The 24,133-nt window shown below is 53.8% G+C and overlaps 6 protein-coding genes across 6 annotated transcripts; 3 read left to right on the forward strand and 3 right to left on the reverse strand.

Annotated features, from left to right (window-relative positions):
• Positions 1–96: 96 nt before the first annotated feature.
• Positions 97–1,204, forward strand: CABS01_04149 (Di-trans,poly-cis-decaprenylcistransferase; the record flags this gene model as incomplete). The annotated part of the gene is made up of 3 exons (XM_060537520.1): positions 97–180; positions 245–656; positions 714–1,204. 3 exons carry the CDS (start codon positions 97–99, stop codon positions 1,202–1,204), a joined length of 987 nt encoding a protein of 328 aa, XP_060390365.1.
• A 37-nt stretch (positions 1,205–1,241) lies between these two features.
• On the reverse strand, positions 1,242–2,428 carry CABS01_04150 (2OG-Fe(II)oxygenase superfamily protein; the record flags this gene model as incomplete). Its single annotated transcript, XM_060537521.1, has 3 exons — positions 1,242–1,878; positions 1,929–2,191; positions 2,258–2,428. 3 exons carry the CDS (start codon positions 2,426–2,428, stop codon positions 1,242–1,244), a joined length of 1,071 nt encoding a protein of 356 aa, XP_060390366.1.
• A 317-nt stretch (positions 2,429–2,745) lies between these two features.
• CABS01_04151 (Met-10+ like-protein) lies at positions 2,746–4,385 on the forward strand (the record flags this gene model as incomplete). Its single annotated transcript, XM_060537522.1, has 5 exons — positions 2,746–2,781; positions 2,851–3,106; positions 3,166–3,267; positions 3,322–3,399; positions 3,448–4,385. The coding sequence occupies 5 exons, from the start codon at positions 2,746–2,748 to the stop codon at positions 4,383–4,385; spliced, it is 1,410 nt and encodes a 469-aa protein (XP_060390367.1).
• Positions 4,386–4,808: 423 nt separating this feature from the next.
• On the forward strand, positions 4,809–5,462 carry CABS01_04152 (uncharacterized protein; the record flags this gene model as incomplete). Its single annotated transcript, XM_060537523.1, has 1 exon — positions 4,809–5,462. The coding sequence occupies one exon, from the start codon at positions 4,809–4,811 to the stop codon at positions 5,460–5,462; it is 654 nt and encodes a 217-aa protein (XP_060390368.1).
• CABS01_04153 (uncharacterized protein) lies at positions 5,201–6,018 on the reverse strand (the record flags this gene model as incomplete). The annotated part of the gene is made up of 2 exons (XM_060537524.1): positions 5,201–5,607; positions 5,919–6,018. 2 exons carry the CDS (start codon positions 6,016–6,018, stop codon positions 5,201–5,203), a joined length of 507 nt encoding a protein of 168 aa, XP_060390369.1.
• An 11,838-nt stretch (positions 6,019–17,856) lies between these two features.
• CABS01_04154 (uncharacterized protein) lies at positions 17,857–18,571 on the reverse strand (the record flags this gene model as incomplete). Its single annotated transcript, XM_060537525.1, has 2 exons — positions 17,857–18,117; positions 18,206–18,571. Coding segments are annotated over 2 exons (627 nt in total), but the record flags the coding sequence as incomplete, so codon positions are not given.
• Positions 18,572–24,133: the final 5,562 nt, after the last annotated feature.

The raw sequence follows: 24,133 nt of genomic DNA on the forward strand, positions 1-24,133 counted from the left end.
TCAACAGATTTCCCAAGCATCCCGCCTTGCAGCTACACGCCCACAACCGCGCTTCCCGACTGATCGCGCCGAGAGACACCACCAAGAATCACCAGCATGCCCAGCACGAGGGTCCGCAAGGTCTACAGGACCGACGATGTCGTGGACCTCAAGGATGAAGAAAAGGAGCAACTGCTCGAGGTACGTTGAGCTACTCGCAAGTTTTCCAAAGCTTGACCGTTAGCTGACAGCTCTACCCCTCCAGAGCTACCTCCCAGACGGCCCACCCCAAGACGCACGACGACAATGGCGCGACGATGATATTCCTCCCAAGGGCAGGTTCGGCCTGAGACGCGCCCTTCGCTCGAAGGTACACCTTGCGATTTACACAGTTCTCCACGCCATTTTCTCTTTGTACATTCGGATACGACAAGCATGGCATCTCGTGTGCTACCACATATCCTCCATCATGTTCTACCACCACCGAACCCCGGAATCTATCGAGCGGGATGTTGTTGGTCTGAAGAAGAAGCCGAAACATCTCAGCGTCATTTTAAAGCGCGAACCAAGTGGGAGACACGGGGCTGAGTTGGAGAGATTGGTCGCTGAAGCGGCCGAGATTGCCGTATGGTGCGTCTGCGCCAAGATTCCCGTCTTGACGGTGTACGAGCGGACAGGTAAGCTGCTGATTCTACGTGTATATCCCATCACCCTGCTGACTTTTCCTCCCCCAGGTCTTCTTAAGCACTACCTTCCTCACCTGCAACAATCGATTATCCAGAAGTCGCGATCCTACTTCGGTAGACACCAGCCAGCTTTGACCGTGGCCATGCCGCACGCCGACGACGTCCTCGAGTCCCCAGCCCATGGAGATTTCGCGCGCAACGACCCACGCCACCTCAAGGTTCTCTTCATCTCCGCCGAGGATGGGCGGGCGTCCATGGTTGATCTCACTCGCACCTTGACCGAGATGTCACAAAAGGGCAAGCTCCACCCCCGTGACATCAGCACAGATCTGATCGATGCGGAGCTGTCGGAGGGAATCATGCCGGAACCCGATCTGCTCATTTCCTTCGGTCCTTACGTCGACCTCGATGGCTACCCGCCTTGGCCCATTCGCCTCACAGAAATCTTCTGCTTGCCGGATAACCAGGGTGTCGGATATCAAGTCTTTTTAAGAGCGCTGCTCAACTTTTCCAGCGCACAGTTCCGCAAAGGCAAATAGAGAGGTGTTTGGGTTGCGTATACCCCCATGAAAGATGTCATGACGTTCCCTTGAGCTGGTCTTTGGCGGAAGATACCCGCATTTCCCGCATCGTTTTGTCCCACCGATAGACAGGTCCGGTTCCGACATTGTAGTTGTAGTAATTATCAGTTCCTTCCTTGACCATCGCTCGCCTGAATGTGATGTTGATTCTCCCGCCATCCTCCGCATTCTTGCCCGTTCGCTTGGGTATCGAGTGAAGCCAATTCGACTGAGTGCGTCCGCGCATGAGGATCATGTCACCGCTGGCTAATGGCAACTTGATTTGTTTGGGCTGCGGTCTATCCGGATGCTCATTGTCTGGGGGTATCGGCTTGTGCTTCATGAGGAAATCCCTCCTCGCGCCGAGGGAGAAGGAGGCGATGGCTGGATCCGGACCAAGAAACCTCTCATCGTCGCTGTGGAAGGAGATGCTATCCGTGCCTGAAGCATAATAGTTGACGAGACAGAAGTTGAACTTGCAGTCTGTGGCCGTCTCGGCTGAGCGACGGAGGTCATCTAGACATTTGGGGATTGGCCGCGGTGGGTATCTCTGGTACAGTTTGTCAACGACTTTGAAGCCGGACTTCCTGTCTATGACGGAGCCATCGTCGTCGAATCGGGATGTGTCGTCCAAGCCAAATACTGTGGTGTACCTATCCATGTGAGTTGGTTTCATACCTCCAAACATAAACCTTCTGCTTACCGTGGCGTGCGAATGTGAGTTTGGAAGCCGCCTCTCTTAATATCATACTCCACTCGATAGAATGGCAATTCGGACCGAAGAAACTCAAAGAGATCTTTAGCCATGTACGACGGAATGTAAGGCTCAAAGTACACCAGGTCGAGGTCTGGTTGGTCATTCATGTCTTTGCCTGGACGGGCAGGGAGTGACGAGAGCTCTTTACTGATGCTTGTGGGAAGCTCTGAGATAGGTATGGGATAATTGGCGTGAGTGGACTGGCCGACCTGATACTCATGAATTTCTGTTAGTGGTGAATTCTACAAATGTATTTGAGCCGCAACGAGACATACGGTTTCGCTTGACTCATCTTCCTTACGCGGCTTCTTCACAGATGGCGCGAAGAAGGAGTCCAGAGTTCGCTTCTTCGACATGATATATGAAGGGCTTCCAGACAATGAGAAGTGTCGTGTAAGTTGAGGGCGAGCTTGGATGAACTGGCGCCCGTTGAGCAGTAGCCACATGCAAATGATGGCTCTAACCAATAAGCAGCAGCCGGGATCCCAGTCTGAAAGACCCTTAACTCTGCAAATGAATCTTAACAAGACACATACTCTACAACTAATACGAAAGCTGATGTGACCAGTCCCTCACATTCCTCTCAGACATGCCTGTCGACCAATCATCAATGACGCTTAGATCACGAAGCTCCAGTGACATCATCATGTGGCGTCCGGGCCCCACTCCCGCACCCGCCAATCCTCAGCCTCGCCGATACGCCACATCTGGGACCCCTGCCCCTCAGCCCTAGACGGAGGTTTTTCCTCAGCCTTGCCCCTCCATGACTGTGCCCGACTATCGACTCATCAACATGGCGGTAAGTCGAGACCCCTGCACGGCCGACCAGCCTTAGTACTTTGAATATTGTACTAATATCATCGTGAAGGACTCGAATTCCGATATGATTAGCCTCCGCGCGCCTCTTGCCCGCGCGGCTACTATCCTTGACCGTTCCCTCTTTTCTAAAAAGTTGGAACTCGCTGCCGCCACGGTCAAGGACCCCCGCAACATCTCAAAGTACCGCAAACAGCTGGAAAAGGGAAATGAGCTTCTTAGACTTGACCGTCTGGATTCATGCAGAACTGATCCCAAGTCATCAAATTTGAAATGCCTTTTGTTGCGACCTGGCGTGAAAGCTGATAGTGTGTACCCCGCTTATGCTTGCTACATGTCTTGAGCCTGTGACTGACCCAGAACTCAGCACCGACGACATGGGGTCCTGTCTTCCAGGAGGGTATCAAGACTGGAGAGCTGGATGTGGTTCCTTACGAGCTGCAGCTCGACTATGACTACTGGAGCTACCGTGAGTGCGGTTTGTACCGAACAAAAAATGTGACTTTGCTAACCCCTGACGAAGTTGATGTGATGACATCCATCTTGCCTGAGGAACTTCACGTAGAGATCCCAGTCGGGTTCAATACGGCTGGACATGTTGGTACGTCGCCCGAAGTGAAGCCGTGAAACCAGCCACTGACCCTCACAGCGCACCTCAACCTCAAGGAACAGTACCTCCCTTATAAAAAGATCATCGCAGAGGTTATCCTCGACAAGAACCCCAAAATCACCACCGTTATCAACAAGGTGGATGATGTCGGCGGCAACTCTGTGTTCAGAACCTTTGCCTACGAGGTTCTCTGTGGACCCGAGGATATGAACGTCGAAGTCAAGGAGAATGATTGCGTCTTCCAATTCGACTATTCCAAGGTGTACTGGAACAGCAAGCTCGAGCCCGAACACACCAGGCTCATCGGCATGTTCAAACCGGGAGAAGTTGTCGCCGATGTTATGGCGGGTATTGGACCGTTCGCCGTGCCGGCAGGAAGGAAGGGTGTTTTCGTCTTCGCCAACGACATGAACCCCGAAAGCTACAAGTACTTGAACGCAGCTGTCCAGAAGAACAAGGTCCAGCAGTATGTCCGTCCATACAACATGGACGGCCGCAAATTCATCCAGGAGGCCGTTCACCAAGTCTACGACGCTTTTAAGAAGGGAGAGGGCGCTGTCATCAAGCCCAAGCAATCGAGAAGCAAACCCCAGAACCCCCCTCCTCAGCCGAAGCACATCCCAATCCCTCCTACAATCTCGCACTTCGTCATGAACCTACCAGCTTCGGCTTACACCTTTGTGAACCACTACAAGGGCATCTACAGCGGACACGAGGAGCTCTTCGAACCTCACACGTCTGCGAAGCTACCCATGGTTCACGTCCACTGCTTCGCCCTCAAGAGCGACGACGAGGTACCCCTGAATGACATCCTCGAACGTATATACGCCGAGATCGGCGTCAGGTTCAAGCTTGGAGACGCGGATAAGCAAGGGGAAATGACCATTTACAACGTGCGGGACGTTGCTCCGAAGAAGCGCATGTTTTGCGCGAGCTTCCGTATTCCTCCTGAGGTCGCCTTCGCGAAGGAAAGCTGAGATTCGCCCGCTCGGTTTACAGAATCGCCGTCCCCGCAGGCATAGTTCGATGTCACTGTCACCGAGATGGACATGTCGATGCCGGCTTGGTGACACAACTTCTCAGTGACACCTTAACCCGGGGGACACCTCTTCCATTCACGCCACACGGGAAGCCTCACCATCCTCCACGACCGTGACCGATATCCCATCCACGCCGTCCAGGCCTTTACCAACCCCGCCTCGCTTCGCCCAACTTGCAGCCGGTGTAAGGCTGACAAAGCTCTCAGCAAAGAGCTTCCCCGGCGCCTCTCGTATATCTGGTGTACCTAGATGAAGGACTTACCTGATCGGCCGTCGTGCATGAGAGGGGGCTGGTCAACAGAGATAACGTACGGCCACCTGACGGTGTCGTGACGGGAAACCTTGGCCATCCTTCATTAAATGCGGAGAGTGAGGAGTCTGCGAAGTGAAGAGAAAAGAAAGAACAACAGGAGATGGCGGAGGAGGAGGAGGAGGATGAGGCAGGTCCACCTCGTCTCGACCCTCTGTGTCGCGGCGACTACAGCTTCGATACCGACCAATACCGATCTCCAATCGCACATTCCTATATCTGCTCCTCGATATACATGCAATCATGACTACTTGCATTCATCCCAGTTGTGCATATGCGCGCCCCATCCCCCTTCATCTATGAACCCTGGTGGTAGTGGTGGGTTGTCGTTGTCGTCGAACGCCAGAAACCACCACAACGTCCAGCATGTGATACCGCCAGCGCAATTCCGCCCAGTCCAAGGGTTCGGCGTGGTCGAACCGTCGAAGGGACAGCCCCTACCTCACCTAGACCGAGCCTCCATCTCGCGACGCCGCGCGACGCCGTGCGACCCCATCTTCGAGACGACCCCAGTCCCGCCCAGCCGAAGGTCAAGGTGCAGCATCCCGTTCGTCCCCCGCCCCGTATCGCCCCCCTTCTTCTTCTTCTTCTTCTTCTTCTTCATCAAGTCAGGGCTTGGTACAGCTACATCCACACGAAACGCGTCTTCATCATCTGTCCTTCTTTTCGCCTGGTTTTCAGGCGTCGCAGCGGCTGCACCATGACATGTAGATGATGACGAGGGGGTTTGCTCGGTGAAGCGGGGGCGGCGCCCAGAGGAGAGCATGGCAGGGCCTAGAACGCGAAGGGACTCGGCACCTCTGTGGTTGTCCCATCCCGCCGCCACCACCTTCAACCACCTCCTGCAACCTGTCAAAGCTGTATGTGTATGTGCATGTATTGTGCGTGTGTGCTTCCTCTTGTCGACTTTGCGACAATCCGGGGATATGTCTCAATGGGCTGTTGATGGTGTGTTTTGCGCACCGCGAATCCAATATCCCGTCAATCCCTCCAATTCCCGCCAAACATCATGAACAACGTCCTCAGTATACACCACATCCAAGCCTTGAGCATCTACATCACGCATCTATCACTATGTACTAAATCCCGTCGCAGCGGCAGCGGACCCGCGCCCTGCCGCGGCGCCGCGCCGTTGATGGGCCCAGAGTGCCCCCCCTTACCCCCAGCCAGCCTCTCGGGGAGCAGGCGGAAGGGGAAGGCAGGGAACCATTCCTGGCTCGGGCGATAGGTATTACTCAGAAGCCAAAATGATGTTGCCATTTCCCGACCCAAGATTCCCGTTGAGTTGTGAGAACGTCATCTACTCCGGGAAAACCCACACTCCCTATCGCGCTCATCATTGAGCGGCTTCTCTCTCCACGGGCCCCCAGTGTTTGAGCTCTCATCCAACCGTATAATTTCTCGTCGCAATGTCTATATCGGTTTGCATAGATACTGTGGGTACTCCCATCGTATGCATGATATGGGGTAGGGTCTTTGGGAGATAGGGAATAGAGAGACGGCGTTCGTCTCTGCGTGTAAACATATGTAAAAAGACTGGGAAAATGGGGCATGGGTACGAGGCATGGCGTGCATGCTGTACGTTGTACGCCCGTAGAACGCATGCCGCGACGTTGCAGTATTCCCTGGGGTCAGCAACGCCAGCGAAGCACATGTGTATGTAGATGTATGGGTGTGGATGTTGTGTGAGGTTCAGCATACTCCCCCTCCAAAGATCCCTTACAGTACAGGTATAGATACCCTTCGTGCCTTCGCCAACTCTTACGCCATACAAGGATACCTAAGACGCATGTATTGGCCCAGATAACCTGGACAAGTGACATTCCGGAGCGCCATGAAAGGTTCCAATTTACCAACGTATAGACATGGTTACACAAAGTGAAGAGCTGTGCCTAGAAATGGGAGCTCCGTCTGCGCCAGCTCTCGCAGGAGAGGCACCCTCCCCTCCCCGCTATTTCACCTGCCGTCATGCGAGGCGAGTTTCGGGACTATGGGTGTTGGGCATGATGATGTGCGTAAACGGCTGAATGACACATCTTGAGCTCGGAAAATGAAATTCAACTTCAATATCGCCCTGGATTGTTAGTTCGACCCAGTTCGGTTGTTATGGAGACAGGGCGTGTGTCTACACAAATTACGAGACTATCTCTGCAGAGCCTCTTGAATCCTGGCATCGATCGATAAAGTCGACAAGTAACAACTCCATGTAGCTAGTTCCTCTATGGCTAGATCCTCCTCTACTATGGAGAGATACGTGGTAAAAATCCCCGAAGAGAATTGCCCTGTCAGATTGACACAGTTGGTTGGTTTTGCTGATCTGACTCTTGCAGCAAGTATTGTAGATCAAGTCTTAGTATACTGTGTACACCACATCACACTCACAAACCAACGAATTGGGTAATCCGAAATCGAAGCAGATGTTCAGAACCCGATAGCTATCTGTAGGTCACTAAAAACCACCTGATCATCTCGCGGTCAATTTTGTTTTCCCACGGGGAAAAAGGCAAGAACTCCGCTTCTGTCTCCACTCCCCAGTCTCTGGGGCGCGGCAGCGGCTCAATCACGTAAAAGCCAAGAAACCCGCCTCCGTCTGCGTCAACCAAGTGAAGTCCGAGTCTCTTTATTCGTGGTTAGTGGAGGAGTACTGGGAGCGGGCGGGGGGATAGAAGAACCACAACTGAAGTTGGTCTCATCCCCCAAAGCAAGCCCAGCGTGTAAGCCAAACGCGCGCCGGCGCAAGGTACAAGAATAAAACCACGCATAGAACGAAACATCAACGCCTCAGCGCCTTGATCGACGATCTCCTCTAAGACTAAGACTGAAATCTGATTAACTTGAGCCTAGCATCCGCTGTCTCTCTCCGTTTCTCTCTGTATTCGTATGTGTGTGTACGTGTCTTACATTTCTATAGTTCGTACACCCTCAAACGGGCGTACTCGTGGTGTGATTAGCTTAGCGCCTCAAACCTCGCCAGTCCTAAGAATACACACAACACGTTCACGGCGAACCTCCGTTATGATATCCGTATCGGCCCTCCTTTTCCCTCGGGAACAACAAACCAGCGATGGGGATAAAGGAGCAAAACAACTGATCACTGACTGGTCGACGGCCCCCTCGACGGACCACGAAAATAAAACGGGGGCGGCGGCCCGCCCCTCCAATGCGTGCGTCCCCTTGCGCCCTTTTCCTTTGAAATTCGGCCGCCGTACCACCGTGAAAAACTCCGGCTCTCGTGGGAAAAGCTCCGCAAACGGGGGGCGAAAGAGAAACGAACCCGGAGGCGGAGGCGCCATTTTCACGAGCTTCCACTGGATGCTACTGGGCTAGGTTCCGAACTGCTTGGGTATGCTTAGTGAAATGTTCGAGCCCGGACGAAGCCCGTCGCAGAGGGGAGGAAGAAAAATCTCCTCTCTATCGGCCGGGAATACACCTGAGGCTTGTCCGTACCCTGAGGCTTGAGACAGCCAACCCCTTCCCGTGCCACCCACCACATCACGATGCTATCTAGGTATCCATCCTTCGCCTGGCAGAGATGTGAGCCGTCGAATTCGACAAACACGCCCGCCAGAGCCGCCCTTCGCTTGCGGCAGGCACAGATAAGCGTCGTGATCCGCGACAGAGCCGCCGAGAACGAGGAGCAAGCCGATTCAGCACACGCCTCGTTCGCCTCATGCATCCCACCATCTGGGTGCGCTATCACACTATCTGGCAAATACTTTATCCAGCGAGCCTCATTGAGGCTCGGGTGTGTGTGAGTGTGTGTGGAAACTAACTAACCTACCTGCCAACCCCCATCCCAAAGACGACATGGCCGGCCTGGCTGGCCGGCCGTACTCATTGACTGACTGATCAAAAGTCCTCGCGATAAACGTCCCGTCACTTGTCAGCTCGCTATTCCTGACGCAAATGACATCTTTCCGCACTCAGTCCTGCTTTCGTTTTGCCCTCTGCTTTTGCACCCTGCCCCAACCTCCGAATCCTCCTTTCATCGCCCCGATCATGAACCAAGAGAAAAAAGTGCTATACCCGTCTAAGCTTTATCAAAAACATAATAATCTATCCGTACCCCCTCCCTCCATCTTCCTCTATCCCGCAGTTGCCTAGCTTCTCCCACCTTATCGGAAGTCCTCCGGTGAAAGCTCCGTAACCTGTTGACCTGGGTAGTTCTAGACCACACCCCCTCGCATAACCCAAAACGATCCCAACTTTTCATCACGTCTTGCTCGGTCTACTCTCCGTGCCCTGAGAGTAGGTAGGAGGAGGCGGGGGAAAAGTAAACATGACGTCTGGTTTCCCCTCCTCCTCCCCCAGACCGGAGACAGAAAGACAGAGCCTCATAGCGGTAGGTAGAGACGGTCCCAAAAGGTTGACGAAACCCAATAAGCCCGTCTTCAACCGCACCCGGCCGCCCTGCTCTGCCCCGCGAGGCACGTCCTCTGTCCCGGCATTACGAACAACATACCGATACCTTACCTTACCTTACCTACAACACCGGCACCCCTTCCCCGGTTCCCCGGTTTGTTAAGCAAAAGCGCACGTACGCCCTTTACCCATCATCTGTTGCAAGATCGTGGGAAAATGGCCCATGCCCTGCTGCAACCCAGGAACAGCACAGATGATCATATACATCATACACACACCCCTTTGACTCTTTCTTCATCCTTCTCATCGTCTAAAGGAATTGAATTAGGTAAATAGTTGCCCGTAGCTTCCCCCGACCTGTCCGGTCATCCGCGCTGCCGGTTGTACCTGGCTAGCCCTAGTTCAGACTTGTAGAGTCCAGTTGTAGTTCAGCAAGGCCTTTCCCCGGCCGAGTTGAGTCCAATTCCTATACCGGAAACTCTGTGTCCAATACGATATACCTATAGTACTCGACACACTCCGCGTTCCTTGTTGAGAAGCTACTGGCGACGATAATCCCATCTTCCTCCCCTACCCCGGATGCCGGCCACCGCGGAAGTCTGGATTCATTGCCGGTGGCGCGGGGAAGCAACGGCACCTTGGCAGGGGTACCTCCATGATGCTGTACTGTCATGCTGCTGCTGACCTGCCTTCAAGACGCCGTGTTCAACATGGAGACAAGTTTGGGCCTGCGATCACCAACGGGGGCTGGGGTATGCGCGTAGGAGTTATCAAGGCTCATATCACATCGGCGTTTGCGTCGAGGTGCGCATAGCTCTTGGACCTAGACCGAGCCGCAAGCCGCGAGGCAAAACCCATCATCTCCCGGCCAAGCCTCCTCATACGGAACTTCTGAGTTGGAATGCGAGCTTGCTCACCCTTTGCGAGGCGTCGCGAACGGCCTGGGTCAGTGAACGCCAAAAAAAATAAATTCTGCCCACGTCCCTGAATGAAAGCTGTGTAACGTGTATACCTATGCGAAGGTTCCCCGCGGAGAAGAGAGGAAAAGAAGCTCGACGTCAAATGAAGAGAGCTTCCGCAGCTTAGGTCTTGGCTCGAACTTGAACTCGTTCGTTTTTCTTTTCTTTTTTCTTTTACTGGCTCGTCGTATGAAGTAGGTACACGCATTCAATAAGCCCTTGTCGAATTATACGATGAAAGCTTCCCTTTTCCCCGCGTTTTGCAACTCACATAGTTTTGTGTCTTGTCGTCTATAGACTTTCTTCTCTTGCGGAAACGTGGCAAAAAAACCGTTTGGTGCTTGCGCCGTACAGAAGTATCAGACATTTCTTTTTGGTATCTGCACGTCTGCAGGTAAAAGTATGTAAGCTCACCCTCAAAGGCTCAACCCCGCGTCGTCGCGCCACCCCAAGTCGGCGACAAACAGGCATCCGGAAGGGGGAACCTCAGGAACCCCTGTCCCTGCTTGACTTTGTGGTATATCACCGACCCCAGAAAGTATCTTATTGGTTCCAATGAGAACAGATCTCAAACACGTAAGATTCCCCCAACGTCTGGGGAAGAATGGGGAAGAGAAGAAGACCGAAAGACGTATTGGGTCGGGATTGCTCGGGCCAGCGTTGGGGCGTGCGACTGAATTTCCGCTTACCACCACCACGGCCCATCGGATAGGGAACGAACGATGAGACGGGTATGCCCGGAGCAAGATTCCTGCGTGCGAATACGGCGCACAGTCCGAGATGCAATACCTGGATAGAGAGGAGACGAGAGGGTGTGTGTGTGTGTGTGTGTGCAAGTTCCAGATGTTTTGAACCGCCCGGTTCCAGGCTGCGCAAACCTGACGGATGCAAGCTGAAGTAAAGAAACGCGGGGAAGCAGCATCAGCAGTTCCGGTTGAGCTTTGAGCTTTGAGCTTCAGCGGCGGCACGCACTGCAGTCAGCAAGCAAAGCATTGTCGTTGTTTGACGACTGCGAATAGCCCGCTTGGGGAATGCCCACTCGAACGGAAAGACTCGGCTCTCGTATGGGGTCTTTCCACCGGCCCGTCCGAGAGTTTACGGTCCGCCTCCGGTCATTCAATCGGCTCTCCTCCGTCCAGAAGCCTAGGTAGCTCCCGTCCATAGGCAACCCTGGTAGTTGGCCTCCCGAACCTCTTTTCGGGCCAGCGGGCTTAGGAGGCCTGCCTCCCCACCTACCGCAAACGCGCTCCTTCCTGGATGGCGAAATTGTAGGCGTCTGCGATAACTTTCTTAGTGTCAGCCGCGAATGAGGCCTACTGAGCGTCACATTTCAGTAAGTTACACTTCAATGTGATGAGCTCCAGCCAATCGTCACTGGCCCGCTTTGTCCAGGTAGCATGCCCCAAGGACCATCGTAATCTTCTCTCTCGGCCGGCACGAGTGGATGCGGATGGTATGGCGTAATATCCCAAAGATAAGCCGACTTCGGCCTCGAAGCTCGCAAACAGACCGCAGTCTGTCGACAACCTTTGAGGTATCGTGACGTGCACTCTCGTTGCAACGCAGGATTCTCTCTCCTCTGGGACCAGATGAACGCCCTGCGAGTTGATCACCAAGACTGGATAGCCCGTACGTATTTACGCTATAGACTAGGTTTCTGGGCGGGAGGGGTCCCGGCCATCTCCCGAACACGGTCGAGGCCGTCACACCGCAGATACTTCTCGGGTGTGCGGCAGAAGGGGCTCGGCCTTGGTCCAAACAGGTAGGAGGTAGTGGTGTACTATGGAAGCCTCTTTCGCAGGCAACCAGCCAGGCAGCCAACAGCGATGAGGTTTCCCTGGGCGACTGATATCGGGTTACCAGATGAGGATATTACGGGGCGTGTCAGCTTGCAGCCGGGGAAAGGGCGGGAGTGCAGATCTTCCCCGTACCCAAAGTGACGTGAAGGGATTCGGCGGAGTCAACTTGCATCAACTTTGCCAGGTGGAGAAGGGGCAGGAGTCCAACGTTGTCGCATAGCCCGTGGAAAACTCACCAAGTCGCCGAATCATCAAAATGTTGCGATGGGTATGAGGTGGGCGACGACGTGTGGCCGATGTGTGCGTCAGCCAGTTATCATGGCTTCGGATTGACACTAATACTCAGGACGTTTGAGGTGAACCTCCTTCGCCCACCAGAGTGCTTAAGCGAGGTAGCCCGTATCTCGCGTCTTCGGGCTGAAAGATACGCATGCCGGATCGTCAGTCTTCGTGGGGGGTGTTGTTGGTTTCGGGATATTTGTGATCTTCACGATAACGATATTGATACACATGAGGGACCCCAGGACTGTGACATGTGTCTGCAGACGGAGCTGCCGCAGGGCTGCGGCGCCTACGTTCTCGTTCTCCCGGACATGTTGCTGAAAACACAAAGAGGCAACAAGGCCTCCAAGGAGGAGGACAACCAACCCCACCCGCGCACGTAAGAAGCCGAGGGCCCTCCGAGCTTTTCACCTCCAGCTGCCTGATTTGATTGTTTGCAGACGTCAGTTCACAGCTTGGTGTTGTTGGCGGCCGCGCAGGTTGCGTGGTTCCAGAGATCCTAGGCATTCCGAAAGACCTCGCGAGGCTATAAGTGACGAGAGCGGAAGTGCACCCCCACCGAGATCCATAGAATGATTGAATCGAGCCACAGTGCTGACCTGTGAACGACTTGCAACGAAGGGGGCGCAGGAGTAGTGGCGTGGCTTGTTCGTGTTTTTCAACGATAGAAACACCATCGCCGACAGATCTAGACTTCGATTGGGTGAACAGTCATCCAGATGGGCGTCTGTAGACTGGAGGTAGCGTGGGAGTGGGGGGCATTCCACACACAGAGAGGCATCTCGTTGCAGACTCTGGATGCAAGAGGCTGTCCTCCCCGACGAGATGGGGGTTGCGGGCAGGGGTGACAGCCCTTGTACGTTTACCAGGATTCTCTGCATCGTGGGTAGCATTCTGTCAAGTCAACAACTTGAGAAGCACCGCATCGAAAGTGCCTCAATGTGACGAGTCACAATATAGAAGACCTAGATCTTTGGGAAGCGCGCACCTAGGTGTGCTAGGCCAAACTCATGAACCACCACTCAACCGTTGTCGAAGACGTGCAGGACGCCTTGGCCAACGAGCGGCGTCAGTTCCAAGCTGCATGTCGTCTCAGGATTCACTTGGCCCTTTTGATAGCACCAACCTGTTGCAGAGCTGTATCTTCCCACGGACTATCTTTGCTACAACCATTTGATAACACGACGGACATCGAAATGGAACAAATAGAGGAGTCAATGACGCGAGAGCCTTCCGTTGTTTGTACTGCATCAGTCACCTTGCGGAGTTCAGTTCGGCAAGCGCAATAAGATAAACCTCGTCGGCTTGCTCTTTCTTCTATGTGACCCTTTTGCCGGGCGAATGGACAACTGATGATACGAATGAGAACCACCTCATAGGATGGTGATCCGCTGTTCTTTGAGTCTTCCGGAACTAGGTCCTCGGTCTGCTGTCCGGCGCGGGAGGTAAGGCCGGCTTTGGCACGATGCCGGTCAACACCAATTCGTACTTTGGCCCTTGCCAGGCCTAGACTTGTTGGAGGACTTGGCATGGCCTTCACCATGTTCGCATTCGTTCAGCCTCTCTGTGACAATGACTGCGCTCCGTCTGCCACGCGGAGCTGTTCCGTCGCGGTCAAGTAAGCACCTTGTCAAAACTCCCAGCATCAATGCCTCGACTCGGATGAAGTTTGGACTCTTGGGTAATTCAAACCCACTGAGCTGTGGTGAGGCATTATACGGTAGACACTCGACCGAGACACTGCACTTGCGCCGATCAGGGTCCTAACTCTCATGTGCCCTACACCCTGAAGAAAGTTTCGACGAAGCGAACTCTCTCGCCAGTGCGGCTTAGCGGTAGAATCCGGGTCTATTCACTGTGTCCACCGCACGACGGCCGCGCCCGGACCTTGGGCGGTGCGGCTTGGAGGGTCGGCGCGGGCCCTGTCGCCCCGGATCGTACAAGAGAGGAATGCAGAACAAGCTCAGGTTTCTCAAGTACACAGTAGCTGCTTTTCCTCGTTGCTGGCGACGTGATCAGTGCTACTTGATCGATGGGGGAGAATTGTGTTTCCGTCCCAATGAGAAAGTTGAAAGTCGTTTACTGGATTGAGGTCCCAGCAGACGGGCACTGCTGAGACGTCTTCTGTGCGAGAGGTGGTTGGCAGTCGTACGGCATGGACCGTTGACTGTTCGAGATGGCTAACAGCATGGGACAGCATAAAAAAGATTGCGAACGGCACTTAGGTACTTCCTGGTTCTGACATCTTGCAGCCGTTTGTTGTCGTCCTTATCTCGTCTCTGGCACCCACACACCCCACTGTTGCCATACTTTCCCAGCCGGGACGAGGTTGGCGACCTGACTCTTAATAAACAGCAACTATGCATATCGGCCGGTTGATAAGGAAAATGGTGGCGGATGGTTTTCTCCGTTGCTAGGTTCGCCTTCGAGTCTCCGGCAGCATCCCGCCATTGCGTCTTTAGTATGGGAATATGAGCTAGTGTGGCTTGCGTCCAACTGCAAGGTCGCATAGCTTCGATTACCTGGCGCTGCCACTGGCTGGGCGGGGCTTATGAGGTGACGGTGCAAGATATTGGCGTCGCTTTGAATGCCCGAGAGACAAAATAGCTTTGCGATGAGGACGCAAACTGACTGGCTGAATAGCTGACTATCCCATTGTCCCGGTCATGCATCGTAGAATGGTTTACTCCGTTCCAAGGTTTTGAACAGAGGCTGTCCGCAAATCTGCATATGCAGTCAAGGTACACGTTGTCAGGATGCCTACAGGCCGGTTCTCAGTAAAGAGAAGAAGCGTCATGTGTCACAGCGGAATATACAGCTGTGTGTAGTCAGGATGTTGTGAACTCTGTCCTCCGTCGCGTCGACCTGCAGCGCTGCATTCTTTCGAGCGCCTGGGCAAGGCCTTGAATGAGGCACGGTTTGAAACATGCGCCTTCGATTGGACGACTCAAGCCGTAGCCGGCGAGGCACGGAGAAGAGAGTGTCTAGCAAGGTATAGCATGGCAAGCCAGGCCAAGGCAGGACAACGACCAGGCAAAACAGGCCAAACAGAGTAGTAAGCTGTACGAATCTGCAGCCGGTATTGCTTCTTCTGTAAGTTTGCGGAGAGAAAGAGGAAAGCCTCGTGGGTTTGATGCGCACGACAAGCAACCGCCATCGAATGGCCTCTGCTCCAAAGGTTCGTGTTTGGCCGACGGGCAATGCTTCTGGTGCGGAGTGTGGGGTTGCTTCAGATGGTGGAGGAAGAAACCGGAGAAGTTGACAGATGGGGAGGATGAGGAAGACAAGTGTCGGACGATGCCGGGTCGGGTGTGTGCGTAGACAGACCAAGGACAAGGGGAAGAAGTCAAACTGTAATCGTCAACGTATTGGCAACTTGCGTGTTAGTGTTACTCACATAAGATTCGCCATACCTGTGGCAGATGATGCACTGGCTGTCAAGACATGTATGCCCAGATTCACAGCATGGCAGGTTCAACGTAGTCGCTCTCCAGCCCGCGCATTTCATCGCATCATAGGAAATGAATGGATAGGCATTCGGAGAAACGAGGGAACAGACAGCCAGGGTCTCTTCTGTCTGAGCGACTCGTGGTCTAGACCGATCTGCCAGAGCGTCTTAGTAGACTACTGTAGCTGGCACCGTCCCTGCTCTGAAGGGCTACCGTGTTTTCCGACCGAGTTTGAAGGAGCCCCGCCGGCTGTTCAGGGCGGTAATGAGTAGTTCGTCCAGCGAGAAACAGGCGCCAAACAGTTGCTGCTCCATACAGGCCTCCCATCGGTATCTTCAGTGTGCAGCATATTGTTGGAAGGCAGCCTATCCTATCCTGCGAGACACTGAGAGAAAGAGAATGACGGGGCGAGAGAAGCAAATCCAAGGAAATCCAAGGCGAAGCTCCACCGGTTGGCGCTCCAGGAACTGCAACGACCACTTTCATGAGAGCGATACTGAGCTGCATGGCTACAAACGGACGCGTCGAAGGAGAGTGATTAGCTGGGGAAAGGCCTAAGGATACTGGAAATTGAGAAGCCCGTTCAACCCGACGAATGGACTGGCGTGTCTGGTTGATGCCGAAGAGCCGCGGATAGTCTCCTCCAGCTATCAGCTTTGGAATCCTATAGCACTACTACTGTGCGACTGGTAAAATATCTAATATCTGTAAACCGAGCCCGTCAGTTCGTAATTGTCGAGACCCTCGAGGGTGAACGAGGCATGGATTCTTGGTGTGTGATTTGCTGTCCGCGGGGGATCTTCAAAGCCAAGCCAAGCCGGCTCAACTCTCCCCATCTCTTCCCTGTGGAGTCCGATCCATCCACTGAGAGATAGTCAGGGGCCATTGCTTTCAACCGCGTCGAAATGGCGTCTTTCCTATTCGCCTACTATTTCTTTCAGACTCTGGATGCGTCAATTCGTTCTCGCCAGTAGGTTCCGTGGCCGTAACAGTGACACGCGAGATGCTACGACAAGAATAGCCTACGTTTCATGAGACATCTCTTCTGACTCTAACCTCAGCCTAACTCGGCGTGAATCAGGTCTTGTTGGAGTTGCAATCCAATGAAATACCGTCCCCTATTGGTTAGCAGCTAGTGCATTGTCTGCAATGACCCTGCTTTTGGCTTCAGTCTGGTCTCCTCCTCGCGCCGTGCTCCGTGGTGCTCACAACTTACACCTTCCGTGCATGACATGCCTTTCCCAGGCTCAAGGGGAATGGCTGTTGGTGGCACTGACCAAGTTGACTTTGCGTATACCCCAGAGTGTTCATCCATGTGTTTGCGTGTGCCCAAATCCTGGAGTGCCACTAGACACAGCCAGAGACACAGATAGGCTCGCTGCCTACATGATTGTAGACTTTGTTGAAAACTGGGGAAGCCAAGGTAGGGCGTGTGTTGTCGTCCGCAGCAGCACAAAGCACCAACTCGCTGAACCGAGAGTCTCTTATTATGATGCGTCCAGGTCGATATCATTTCATAGGACCTTTGGAACCGTGGTTGGAGCAAGCCAATTGCACGTAGCTTAGGCAAGGTTAAACCCACGCCTTGTAGTCCTAGTAGGTACTGTGTATAGAGTCGCGACTTTCCAAGGGTCAATCTTGCCGCATAGCCCTCGCTCTTTGCCTCTGGCCGCTGTCCGTATTCCGTACTACTACCTACTTCAGCTCCACAACGGCCGCGGGAGGGGCGAGGTATGCGTAAGAAAAGAGCGAAAAGAATGCAATTTCATGGCCAATGATTGGGCTTGTTGGAGGTGAGCGAGGTAAACCAGTTCGCGCCAAGGGGATTGCCTAGCAATCACTACGCTCCCTAGCGGCCGGAAGGAAAAGCAGAGTGCAGTGGTGCGTTGGATGTTGCGCAGCTAACGTCTAGTTGCAGTTCCCTCTTGCGTAAGGTCCCTCCACAAAAGGAACGAAATCCAAAGAGGCTGGATCTCAGTCTCGCCATTCTTGTGACGAAAGTTAACGCCAGGCCAGGCGGGGTAAAGACTTTGGCGTAACCATGGAGCGTTCCGCCTGTGATAACGATCTAGGTCGAAGCGACTACTATCAGCATAGTGGCCGGCGGATCTGACGTACTGGGAACTGGGGGGAAATCCGGGTTACATTAACCAAGCTTCCAAGTCGTAGGTCGACAGAGTTTGTCTGATATGTGCAGAGGTCGCTGCTATGCTTGCTTTTGTTGCCTTTTCAGATGTTCCCCAGTTGTTAGTAACTTTGTTTGGTTGGAGACATGGACCCTGAAGTTTGAATAGCCAGCCACCAGGGGGTGGACCAGCCGCTGAGTCCCCAACAAAATGTCGATCGATGTTGACGGTCGGCGAGGGGAAGCCTGAAGTTGGCGCTACCTGTTACCATCGTACATGGCGAACGTCTGATATTGGCAGCCAACGAATTCACATTGGCGGTCAGGGCCCGATGAAGCTGGAGCTGGCGATCAGTGAGCTTGGAGGGATAGCTGACGCACGACTACACGTCAATGGCTAGGAAGGCCATGCTTCCTCGCCTGGTGGCCTGCCATCGCGGCAAAAGAGCATGCCAAAACGCAGTTCCGTACGCTCCCCTCACTGCAGGGCTCGAAGCTAGGACCGGGCGTGCTCATAGTGCACAAGGCGTAGTGCATACAGTAGGACCGAGGAATCGAGATAGAGCATCGAGATGACTGTGGTTTATGGCGAGGAGCATTCACTTGGTCGCCGATTCTGAAAGCAATGATGCCACAACCCAACACTGAGGACCATATGATATCACCATACTGGCTGTGTGGGTGTTGTCTTTCCTTCCATGCTGTGGTGGTGTCAGATCGAAAGGCCACGACCAGCTGAGCCGTGACAAGGGAAAGATAAGCAGGGCGGCTCCAGTGAGCAGAAGATGCTAAGTAAACGCCCTGGCATGCCTGAAGGGCCGGGCCCGACAATGCGTAAGAATACAGCAGAGGTGCATTGCGTTCTTGTGAGCTGGGAGATGCTGATGGCGTAAGGTTAGGAGAAGAAACGAAGCGAGACAGCCAAACTTCCGAGGCCCCAGAAACCGTGGAGCCTATTGATGGGGTCTCCGTGGGGGAACGTACGGAGCCCAGAGGAGAGACGCATTGAACCTTCGGACATTCGGCTGTGATGTACCACCGAGTGTAGTCGCCTGGCTACCTTATGCAACGAGACTCGAGGTGATGCAGCTACTCGGCGGTCGTTCCGAAGCGGATGGATGGACGGTGAAGATGATAACTTGAAGGTATGTGGTTGTTTTCGAGCATTGAGCGACTGCCTACCTTGACATGATGCCTTCCTTGTTGGCTACAGAGTACTTTGTATTAGCAGTTGCAAGTCCCCCGAAAAGCCAGGTACGACCTGTGGCGTCGATGGGGTCTTGCCCACGCGAGTTGACGACATTGTCAATGTGCGTCGCCGCTGGCCCTGTTCAATGTTGGCTGTTGCCATCTCCCTGGGAAAGAAAGAAAGGGGCCCTGCGCGTAATTGTTAGCGAGGTACAGCTTGCCCCGCAATGTCCAAGTCCATGGCACGCTAAATTACAGAGCCGAGTGACCAGACCGTCAGCCCGGGGAAAGGTTCCGGTCATGCGCAAGTCTCCATCTGTGGCCAGCCACGGCCAGGGCCTCCATCATCCGGCGAAATTGCGGGACAGTTTGGACTTTCTGGTTCCGATACACGCCCCCACGTGATCCGGTACGTTCAGCTTGCCCTCGCCTTACTAAGACCCTGTACGTACCCCTCATACCTTGGACGGCCTGTCCGAAAGACACACAGCGCAGGAAGGAGGCTCTGGATTTGGATCTTCGCCTGCTCCTTGCTCGACATCAGGGCAGAGTTGCATCTTCTATTCTAATTCAATTCTAATCCAACACCATGCCTTCGAACACGCTGCATGCCGAGCATAGGCACTCTGTCTTGCTCTACTTGCCTGGGGCAATGATCCACGATCGATGCCAGCTAATGTCATTCGTATCTAACATCTCTGCCGCTGACTGGAACCTCCAGGCGGGATCAGCACGAGAAAACCCCCGACTTGCATAGGTATCCGAGCTTTACAAACTGCATCCATAATCCTGGGGCCAAACTTCAAGAGCGAAAGGGAGGAAAAGAAGTATTCCTGCAAACGCGCCCTATGTCTAATACTAGCGCATCATAAAACCCTTGGGGTTTCCTCGCACCATATTTGTCACCTTTGATATCACCTCTCGGCCTCTTCGGTCGTTCCTTTTCCTACTCGCCTGTTGTCGCCAGAGCATCCATTCCAGGCTTGTCTTGGAATCCCCATCTTGGGCCAGATGGTCTTTCGGCCTGAGCGGCCATCCCTCCCGGTAACGACGGCGGCGACTTGATTCTCCCGGGATCGGCACGGACCCTGAAGATTGTTACGCGGACTTGTACGGAAAACGAGAATCATACGGGCGAGACATAAGGACATCAACCATCTTGGCCCCGCCCTTCGGAGAGGTTTCGAGGGTGAGGGCGGGGATCACGCCGTCAGTGGGTGCAGCAACGTGGGATCTGACCGGGGCGAGAGCGCGACAGATGGGGGAAAATTCTTTGCGAAAATAATTTTCGACTCCATTCGCTCTCACGCCTAGGGTCCAGCCGAAGGTCCCCCCCCCTGTCGTTTGGGACCACAGTCGCCTTGTCAATTTCGAGCCTGCCGAAAGGCAGCCAAGAAGGCCCATTGCTTCCCTCGCTTGAGGCTTGCCTAGCCAGCCCTGGGCCAGACTCGGACTGGTTCGGGGCTTGGGGCTGGGGAGCTGGCCCTGCTCGAACCCTCAGACATTGAGGCGTCCGACCATCCGAGGATCACAACTTGGCCCAGGTCACTGGATATTGCCATTGCCATTATCCCACTTGCGCCATCGTCACTGTAGCGGTTTTTGGCTTCATCACGAGGTCTCACTGTGCTCAGGCCTCGTCAAGACCTAGTGCATTCCAGCCAAGAGAAATGCGAATCAAATGCCTCTGTACTCCTTACTGCAGAGATACACGCTGGTATCCGCCGTTGTAACCTGCAAACCGCTGCCATCGGTCAACCGCCTGGGGCCATGCAGACAGCTATTGGCATCTGCAATTGCGTTTGTTCCCTCGAGAAAACGAATTTGTGTTATGCACACACAAAAGTCGATGTATCCAACATGGTTCGACAAAACGACAAACGTCCTCACGTTGACGTCTTTGTGCCAGGAGTACAAAAGTGAGACGGGCGTTCATGACCTGAATATGGCTAAAGATCAGAGACCATCAGAGACCCAGAAACCTGAAGATCACTGGGTATATCACTCCTCTGACCGTCATTCCTTCACCCATCGATTCTTGGGTACCCCATTTAGTACCCTTGGCTGGGTAGGTATGTGTCGTCTCGTCACTTGCGCCAGTAATGTTTTATGCTGGCACTGTCGGATGCGAATGCGCCAACACAGCCATGCTCTCATTGGCACAACATCCGCGACGAGCCTGTCTCGCTTTCTCTTCGTCCAATGTATCGTGACATTCCGGGATTAATACAACCTCCACTTCCCCAGGACCGCCACGACCGCCTTACCTGCCGGACGCATTTCGTATGCTCATCTGTCTGGCTACAGTGTTGGACGAGTGTCCACCACACAGTCTCTCACCTCCTTGCGGTAAAGGACAGTCCACGCTCATTCTCAAGTCCGTTCCGGTGGCCTCGTTCACTAGACACTGGCACGCATTCATTTATTGCGTAGGTCTTCGGTTTACCTGGTTGTCGTACCCGCGCATCCGTGGCCGGGATGGATTCGTTCTTGCGAGGGCTTTTTGTCCCTGCTGAGACCGTCGTCGTCTCTGGACCATGGTTTACTACCTGAGTGACGTTGGGTCATATCCCTCGAATGGCCTTATCCTGCTTTGCCCCGGATCATCCTTCATGTCTCTTGTTTATTATCCCGGTTACCGCTACAGACGGCGTGGAGGGGTGCTCAATCGCTGCTCGCTATCAGTCCGTGCTTGAGGCTCTGAGCTCTGTCTATCCCTTGTGCCCCGGGGAGGGTGAATCCAACTTGAGGCCTATGTCTCTCTATTCCGCCTTTGGGGTGTGCCCTTGAACATCCTGTGTATCTGTAATGAGGAAGCCCCCCATCTTCCCGCCTCCGCATCTACTCACATCGCCTAGTTGGCTCCTTGCGGATTCCATCTCTGCTTCGATGACCTTTTCCGGGTCCTGTTAGCCAATCAGTCGAGCACTCGCTGGACGCCGCATTCGCCGCCTCGCCGTTTTGTGTCTTGTTCTCATTCAATTATACATGCCTGAATTTGGATGTAGGAGTTTTGATCCAAGAGACATAGATATTTAGACATTATGCATCCCCCTCACGGCCCCTTTCCGTAGCCAAGTTTCCCCTCCCTTCATTATCATCATCATCACCACCAGTATCACCATCACCAGCACCATCGCATTGCTGGACAAGCCCTGACGAATAGACATTGAGGTAGGTACCGGTGTGTTTATTGCTCGCTGTCTCCTGCACCTTGGATCTCTCTACTCCGATACCCTCCCACTTTCACCCCAGTTGTCGGTCTGGCTGCAAGCTGCCACACTTGCATCTCTGGTGTGTGCATTGGCTTGCAGGGGTCTGATAAACGCTTGCGCAGCGCAGCATAGCGTTGCGCTGCGTTGCGCCCCTACCTTGTTACTGTACACCTGCGCCTCTCTACCTCTCTCTTGCTGTCTCTCTCTCTCTCTCTCTCTCTTTCTCGCACAGCTTCTGTACTTTCCATTGCCCTGAATTTCCTCGGTATTATACATACCTGCCTCCTCTACGGCCCCAATATATACCGGTATATTCACTCTGTACTTGCATCCGTCACTCCGGCCACTCTGCCTACCTGACGTAAAGCCTGCGTGCGTACGTCCATTGACTGCTACCCATCCACTTCCATGTATCTCGTCCTTGCTAAGTGGCTACAAGACTGAGAGAGAAAGAGAGTCGTTGTCCCACTTGCTCCTACATACCGGTACTCCGAGATAGACCACAGTAGGTAGGCACTTGACGGGATACAAGAGTACGTATCGCTAGGTCCATCTATTTGTAAGGAACTACCTTGTACGTGAAGTACTCGGTGGCGTGCCGGACTATGGCAAAGTACCTCTTTTCGCATCGCAACTGCACCGCACATTCACCTGTTTTGCTTGTTGCTTTCTTGCTGCTAATGGTAGTGCCCTGATCCCTCCTCCCCAGTCCACGTCCACGTCGCAGTCCCATCCACATTGTTCATCCCCGGGCCCCAGAGCATCTCGCAAGTCTCCAGATGTTTCTCCTCAGGTTCCTGCTGCCCATCTCTTCGTCACTTTCCCCAGTTTCCCGGTGTATGTATGTCTGTCTGTTCATATGGTATAGCAGAGTGAGGTCCAATACCATCTGGTGAAGCCTTCATTCACCTCTCTCGATCAACCATCACTTTACTTGTTATCCGCTCTCTCTCCATCTCCGAGTCTTAACAGTGACTGCTTGCCTTCAAGCCCGGGTCCAGTCCTTACTACTTCTCCACACAGACGAGGACTGCCCCTGCCACCCCTTGGACTCCTTGCCCACCATCACCCTTGCTTGCACCATCGAGGCCTTTCCCGAATAACCAGACGCAAAGGCAAAAAAAACTGTGTCTGCCACACACCCCGGAGCGTCGTCTCCCACGCCCCTCACTCTCAGATTCCTCTCTTCTCCCTCCTCGCTCTGCCTTTCTGCATTCTGACCCCCTCCTCATTGACTTGGACCCCCCCCTCATCTTCCATCTTTCCAGAGTACGTCTGCGCCTCTAGCGTACAATACGGATACTGGTACCTACCTCCTCGTCTTCACGCCCCCCTCCCCGGTCCATATCCTGCCCTGACCTGGCGTACGTCTGCGTGAGTGGTGTCCGTACCTATGGACTCCCACTCTTTCTCCTACCTTTTTCCCTCTCTCTCCTCCTAATCCACTGAGAGACTCCACTGGGGCGGGCAAAAGAACGAGACCTGCAATCAGCCTCTGGGGCTCGAACGTGCCGGTTGTCGTTCCAGTTTCTCGATCCGCTTCCCTACCCAGTATTTTACTTTTTTACCTTTTTTTTCTCTTCCCCTACCCTGCCTCTGGCTATCCAGCAGCCCAAATTCTCCATACACCACGGATTACATTTACCTACCCTTTTCCATCCGTCCACCCATCCCTTCTTCCCTTCACACCTCGGGTGTTCTTCTTGTCCTCACTCTCCACCTACCCGACTCGAGACTCGAGCAAATATACAAACCACCTCCCTCCCGCTTCCTCCCGCTGCCGTCCGCGACTCGCCTGGTATTCACCTTCTCGTTTGTGTTTCCAAACTTGCAGCGACATCATCTACTTCAGCCATCGTCTCTTCTCGAAACCGTCGTCACTGACCCTCACGCGTGTGTACCCTCAGTCCAAGCCAGCGCCAGCCAGTTTTGCTCTTCCGTTTCGCCCTACCTGATCCACGACTCCTCCGCCTTTTCCACTGGCGAATCCCCCGCG

This window comes from Colletotrichum abscissum (genome assembly GCF_030869225.1).
Source record: "Colletotrichum abscissum strain IMI 504890 chromosome Unknown Scaffold_8.1, whole genome shotgun sequence".
Taxonomy (NCBI): Eukaryota; Fungi; Ascomycota; class Sordariomycetes; order Glomerellales; family Glomerellaceae; genus Colletotrichum; species Colletotrichum abscissum.